Genomic DNA, 7583 nt, shown 5'->3' with positions numbered 1-7583 from the left:
ATTTGAACGCCTTTGAAAATAATGTCTAGGTATTTAATTTTTTTGTTGCGACTGAAAGGCATAATCATGCATTTTTGTTTAATGACTGTTAAAGAGTTTTGACCAGAATATTACTTTACGTTTCTTATATCAAAAAAAATATATCAAATTCAATAACTCAATCTTCAATAGCACGATGTTATGTATCATCATCAACATACAAAAACAGCTCGGAGCTCAAGCAGCAGTGAGGTGCATCATGAGTTCAAAGTAGTCCTAAGATTGGTCCTAAGATGCAACCTTGTGGTACGCCGTAATACACATCAATAGAGTTTAACGTTACATTGTTTGTAAAAATTGACTGCAATTTGTCTGTAAAATAATTCTCAATTAATTCAAAGTTTTCCTCTAAAAAATATTACTCTAGTTTTGAAATCAAAAAATTTGGTTAACTGCGTAAAAAGTTTTTTAAAACAATGATTAATGACATGCTAGACAATTTTCTTCTGATGCTTCACAAGTAAACGAAGTGAAATTCAATAGCGCATTAATACAGAAATTTCTGACTGGAATCCAAACTGTTTTAGGGATAATATTCTATGTTTGCCAACAAAATTCATGATTCACTAATTGATTGAACATTCAAGAATTTTAGACAGCGGTGTGAACAGACTGATAAGTCTAGTCTACAGGATCGCTTTTGCTGCCTTCCTTGAAGATTCCCAGAGGATTCACTATAGACTTTTTAAATGGCACATGGAAATAACTTTTTCAAAAACAGCGTTAAAAACATTGCTTAAGTAATCACAAATTACCCGTAATGAAATTTTTTTTAAATTCGCTGTTCAACCCATCAAAACAAGCAGACTTTTTGTTTTTAATTGACTTTATAATTCGCTTAGGTCAATCGGTGATGCTGGAACGAAAGCGTAGCTCTGTTCAGTTCTTTAATTTTACTGTAATCAGTAGAGGAATGTTCGAACGTCTGCAATTTTTCGCCTACTTTAAAGCAGAATTTGTTCGAAACATTTGGTTCAACGTTACATGTATTCCCTTCTTCGTGTTGCTAATTGCTTGAAATTGCCTGAAAAAAACATGTTTTTTATCAGTACCAACATAAGCACCATAACATTTCTTTTTCTCATGTTAGATAGTTTTGGTAACTACTTTTAACGCCTTTTTGTAAGTTGAACATTTTTGGTCACCTTTTTCTCCAACCAATTTTTGAGAAACTGACTTTCATTGTTTATCCGGGATATTTTCTTACTATACGATGCTGTTTCATTTCAGAACTTTTTCAACGGAACAGATCAATCCACTATTGTTTTCATAACATTAACCAAAATGGCTGCCTTGTTGTCAACATTAAAATCTGCCTTTGTTTAAAATTTTAAAAATCAGTGAATAAACAAAACAAATATTTGAAACAATTTTGTTCTTGTTTCAAGATGAAGAAACTTATGTGAAACATTTTTATGGCTCCAAGTCATCGTCAAAAAAACAATAAAACCCCTGTGAGAGAATTTGCAGGTCAGTGAGTTCAGTTTTATGTTATTCTTTCAAATAAGAAATGATCTAGGCAACTTTCTCTTGTTAACGCTGGTTGGTATTCCACTAAGTAACTTAAAACTGGAATTCTTTATCAACAATTTGTATTTAAAAACTGTATAACTTTTTGCCAAAATATCTATTTTTAAGTCACAACAAATGTAATGATTCTGCAAAAATTAGATTGCTTTGTTAAAATCCTTCTTTTCTGAAAAGAATCTTTCGAAACTCTTTAAATATTAGTTTTTTTAAGTGTTGTTGCTGGCAATTGCATATTTTTTCCAATCTGACTTCTGAATTCACCAGAAAAGGCATAGCTCTTCTTTTTTCCAGCTCTTGACAAAACTACTCTTTTGTAACCTCATAGAGTGTATATTCCCAGGATATCAAATTCGTTAAGTGATACTTCACTGAGAGCAATGTGTCTAGGTTGTTCTAGAAAAATTTTGAGAGAACAACTGGCTGGTCATGATTGGATTTTAGGGACATGATGTTAAGGAAAGGTATATAATTGTTACTTATTGCCTGTAATTGCTGTTCGTAATCGTATTCCCCCATATTACATCAAAAGCTTTGAGTTAAGTTACAGTTCGCAGGTGCTGGTTCGCTCGCTTCATCATTCTCATTGTTTTATCAGCCTCCGACAATAGAGCCACGTTACTGCTTGTAGATATTATTGATAGATCAAAGTAAATTTTCTTGCAATTATCTGGTTCGTAAGGTGAATCCCACTTGTCTCCTTGATTGCGTTTTGTTTCCCGAGGTGGTTCAATTTTGTTTTCTGATTTCCATCTATATGGTTTGGTTGATTAGCTTGACGTGTGCCCTCCTTTCTCGTGAATTGCCACTCACTGAATTTTGCCGTTAATTGATTGACTATTTTTGAGCTCGTCACTCGCTGTTGTACTATTAGCAGAATAAGAGTAGTAATTTGAAGTTTTGTTTTTTTTCCGAAAAACTTGTACTCAGCAATTCCATGTTGTTGTAATTAGCCCAATATCATTTCTTACTTATAATTTCAGCATCTTTAGAAAATCCATTCTAATTGGATAACTATTGGATAAATGATTTTTTAGCCCTGGTCAGTTTTTCCGATAACGTTTTTTGCCAGCTATAGATAAGGTCTCAATGGTCGAATTAAACAGACTTTTCAATTACTGGGGTTATTATTTCTTTAAAAGGCGTCATGGGATGACATGCTTGTATTTTGTCAGCCGCATATTGAAAATTGAAGTAATAACAAATTGCTTTGCAATCATCATTATTTAAGTGTTTGCTAAATGGGCCGATTGGGAAACTTTCGAAACTCAAGCAGTCTTAACTTGAGTATTTTTCTGGAGCCGATATACGATTTTGAAGCTCAACATCTTAGATCAGCATACGCATCGCATATTCTTGCCGTTGCTCCAGTGATATAATTTTGGGCATCAGGTCAATGACTAATTTAGTCATTTTGCAGTTTTTAGTTGACCAATTTAGATTAACAAGGTCTGAAATATCCATTTTGCATGCAGAGTGTGTTCGGGAACGATTGTCTGGCCTCTAATTCGTACACTGAAAGGCAAACTTAAAGCACTGAGAAAAAACACCTGAGTGCTAGCTGCTCATTTGTTCGATATGTACAAAAGCTAAAAATGAGATCGAGTTACCTCACTACCAAAATGAAACCGGTAGGACACTTGGTTTGTTTCACTCCATTAACTGCACGAAATGTTTGCTCATTGTATATCTGCTCAAGGGCTTCGAATTTTAATTTTGTGTAAGAGCAGAACTCAGCAGAACTGATTAAAGTTCTGAACAATATTTCGTTGTTTGAGTTATTTGAGCGCGTCAAAAAAATTGAATACCAGAAGTACTTCAAGAACTGAATCAAAATATGATTCCTTTTTCACACTTTGTTCAATGCAGTCAAAGTATGACATGCTTAAGCTCCGAATGTTCCGACTAAATCCACCAAAGAACTTTCAATCACCAAACTTGCAAGAAAACCCGGATTGTACCCCTCTAGGCTCAAAAACATCGCAACTGACATTCCACCTTGAAGTTGGTCCCGGTAGGACTTCAAAACACTCTGCACTTATAAAACCTGCCAGCACACACTATGTATATTAGGTCCCTCGTGTTTATCGCAAATCAAACAGACCTCGAACATACAAAGACTCCGAATATACTTAAACTCTATAGAATTTACTATTTCTATGAAATTCTATTTAAAAATTGGAATTGCAAAAAGGCGCGCAAGGAATGCTCGCAAACAACCGGCAAGCTGTTGGCTGAAAAAGCAAGCGCTGGCTAAGCTTAACTGAGGCCGAAAGTTGAAAGGATTAATAAGGTAGTGCCTTAGTTTGGGTGCGGTAAAGTGTCAAGCGTGAGGGGGTCGGGTTGAGGTGTAGTGGAAGCCTCTCCCCCCTCACAACATTTCAGAACGCCTTCGCTGATTCATACTCAAATATAAACGCTTAGAAATGCTCAGCAACTTTAATTTGACCTCAAGTCAAAAAATCAGTCAAATCATTTTATAAGAAGGCTACCGTACAAAAATGGCAAAGGAGAGCCCAAAATGACTAATTTAATTTAATTGCTACAATTACAGCCTTGGCTAGCTCTTAAGTATGAAGCTTAAATACCTTGTCGATCCGTGTCCTTGTTATCAGAAAGCCACTCACATGCACATAATTGAATTCTTAGGCGCTTCCATTTTCTTCCTACTTCATTTGGCTAGTGAAGCAGCCGTGTCACTCGAAAAACGTTCGCACTAACATTCCGTCAGAAATTTTTCACCAAAATTGTTGTCTGAATTAAGACTTCCAAGGCCTATAAGATCAAGTTCAACACACATTAAGTAATTCCATTTCAGTAACTGATCGAAACTGAAGTACTTGGAATTCATTGTTTCTAATTTTCAAATAATTTAATGTTTACTGTTTTGTCGCCTACTTAGGTTTTTTTTCTGTTTTGTCGCCTACTTAGGTTTTTTTTAATAACATACGTAACCTCGATATTCAAGCACATGAGTTAAAACTTTGAGGGTCACTTTCGATTTTCACGCTTTCGTCTCCAACAATTCACTTCTCACAAATTTATTGAACGTGTCTAAATCATATCCAGTTTTGCAATAGAATTGATTAAAAATAAATTCAAAGAGGCTTTAAACAATCCATATTTAAGATCAAATTGTTTACATCATACAATAAAACTTCCTTTGCTCATAACACCACTATCCCTCTAACATATTAATTAATTTACCATATCTCTTGAATTACTTCAGCAAAGAAAGTTTCGGAAGTCACGAAAACAATATTTGCACAGGACAATTTCACTCGTTAATAATTTACAAAGAATCAAAGCTACAAATTGCACCATAAAACTAACAGTACTTCAATCGCTATAAAATCATTAGCACGAAGTCTATTTTAGTCTATTTCACATTATCGACCACTAAAAAACCTCACTGGAATCAAATGAAATTCTCGGATGGAATGTGTCGCAAATTTTATCTCCCAGATCTCAGCCGCAGTGTATTTGCTTGTACTGTCAACTCGCTCAAACAGGCTACTCTGTTAAACTTGGGTGACGAAAATTTCTTATAAACGCCTCTATATTTGGGTTGGTTGGCGTTTTTCAGCAAATGCAGAAACTTTTCCGCTAAATCCATCAAATCCGATTCTACGTATCGCGAGTAATGCACAAGAGTTGCGTCCCAACAACCGTAGGGGAATCCAGAAATTCGAATGGCCAGGTATAAAGCGCTAGCTGCAACCTTGGACGGGAGGATACTCGAGAACTCTGATTCGATGAAGGACAACTCCATAAGGTACTTTGCAATCATGTGCTTCCTAGGTGACACTCCACCTATTTTACTAAACCTCCGAAGGAAAAGTAAACTATGCGATGGCATCGTATCAAAATCCAGCTTTAGTAACATATCCCGCTCCAAACTCACAAGTTGGTCAGTTGTGACTTCATGGTCGGTTACGTACTCAAAATCTGTTAAGACCGGACAGTTAACTTCTTCCACTTTACACGCCGTCCACATAGCTGTCACCCCAATAGCATGCAAATTTTTCTTGGTTGCAGTACGAGATCTGTGCAAATATTTGTCGATAAAAATTACCGTCATATATGTAACCTCGGGTGACAGCTTAAACGTATCTGCCACTTCAACCATTCGTTCGATTAAAATTGCTCTATGTCGTGCTGTAACTTCACCCATACTCAGGAAATCTTCGGGCACTAACACTCGCTCTTCATTTTCAAATGCGTAATCAAAAACATCGTTCACGTATTCAGTGCTGTACTGAAATTTGTCCCTATCGCCCCCATCGACGTCTCGAATTTCGAACCGCGAGGGATCTAGATTCTCTTGGTTCTCAGCGGTTCGCAGAGGTCTCTGTACCTGAACTTTGTTCCTCTCGTTCTGTGAAGCTGCAATGCCGTTTTGCCCTCCTCGCCCAGCATTCAAACTGAGGTTGCTAAACACTCGGGCAGTGTTGTTCACTTTCCTGGAATCGCCCATCACTTGACTTTCAACAAACTTTTCCTCTGAAAGTATTTCGAAATGCAATCGCGAGAGTACAGCTGGGCAACCACTTAAAAGAGCAACGCGAAACTAAAAGATCAGTTGAACAGATGAGACAGACTAACGTTGTTACAGGTATCAAGCTCGCCAAAATGTGACACGATGTGACGTAAACACCAATGAATGAATTGGTCAAGGTCGATTTATCACACACAAAATTCTAACATCAACGCACGTTTTATGAGATCTGGTATAGCGTGTCCCATAAAGTTAAAATAAGCGAACGTTTCGAAAGCCACAGGTTAGAGTTCAAAGGTCAAAGTTCAAATTTAAAACATGCAAAAAAAAGATAACAAGAAACTTAATGGAGAAAACATTGACATTCAAATGAGCACACTGATGCTCAATTGCACGTTTTTGGCGTTTTCGAACGTTCGCTTATTGCAACCTTATGGGGACAGACTATCGAACGTTTCCAAGGTCAAAGTTCAAATTTAAAACATGCAGATATTTAGCAAACCACTGCCCATTTGCATGCCCCGAGCTTTTCGAACGTTCGCTTTCGATGCAAATTTATATGAGACTTACTATATAGCGTGTTCCCTAAAGTTGAAATAAGCGAACGTTTCGAAAGCCACTGGACAGATTGGAAAGGTCAAAGTTCAAATTTAGAACACGTTGAAAAGATTGATGCATAATTGAAGCTTAATGGAAAAAAAAACGTTGACAATCAAATGACCAATTTGATGCTCAATCGTCTGTTTTTTAAGTTTTCGAACGTTCGCTTATTTCAACTTTATGGGACTATATAGTTAATTCCATAAAGTTACAACGTTATCGGACGTTTCAAAAGTCTAAGTTCAAATTTAAAGCATGCAGATTTTGATGTTCATTTGAGTGTCAGGAGGTTTTCGAACGTTCTATGAAATAACCGAACGTTCAAAAAAGACCCAAAAGAAGCAAAGCAATTGAGCATCAACGTGTTCATTTTTAATGCCCAAGTTTTTCCTTTATCTCCATTTCATCTTACATGTTTTAAAATTTGAACTTTTGACCTTTGTACTCTGTCCAATGAGTTTTTGAAACGTTCGCTTACGTCAACTTGATGGGACACGCTAGAACTATAGTTTGTCCCATAAAGTTAGAGCAACTGAAAGTTTGAAAAACGCCAAAATTGGGCATGGATGAAAATGAGCAGTGTGTTGTGTGCACAGTTTAAGCTTAGCGGTCGCTTATTTCAACTTTATTGGAGACGATACAAAACATTTACAAAATTGTATATACATTTATATAGCATAAGTTAAATCGAACCTTCGAAAAATACAAGACAAGCAATTGGGAAAGTGCGTAATTCGAATATCAACGATTTTTTTACTGCAGCTCTTATTACACTTTTACTGCAGCTCATTTATAACTTTGTACTTAGAACTCTTGGTCACCATTTTGAAAATTTTGCTAATTTAACTTTGAGACCCGCTAGAAGTCATAACGTAGCGAACTTTAGAAACACTCCGTTCGCGCAACTGAACATCAAATA

The 7583-nt window shown here is 36.2% G+C and overlaps 1 protein-coding gene across 1 annotated transcript; it reads right to left on the bottom strand.

Moving 5' to 3' along the window:
* Positions 1-4643: 4643 nt before the first annotated feature.
* On the bottom strand, positions 4644-6294 carry LOC142350588 (G2/mitotic-specific cyclin-B-like). Its single transcript, XM_075402474.1, has one exon. The coding sequence runs from the start codon at positions 6041-6043 to the stop codon at positions 5021-5023; it is 1023 nt and encodes a 340-aa protein (XP_075258589.1). The 5' UTR covers positions 6044-6294; the 3' UTR covers positions 4644-5020.
* Positions 6295-7583: the final 1289 nt, after the last annotated feature.

This window comes from Convolutriloba macropyga, chromosome 12 (assembly GCF_964194025.1).
Source record: "Convolutriloba macropyga chromosome 12, txConMacr16.3, whole genome shotgun sequence".
Taxonomy (NCBI): Eukaryota; Metazoa; Xenacoelomorpha; order Acoela; family Convolutidae; genus Convolutriloba; species Convolutriloba macropyga.
The sequence above is the reverse complement of the archived record's forward strand: the minus strand, read 5'-3'. Positions and strand labels throughout refer to the sequence as shown.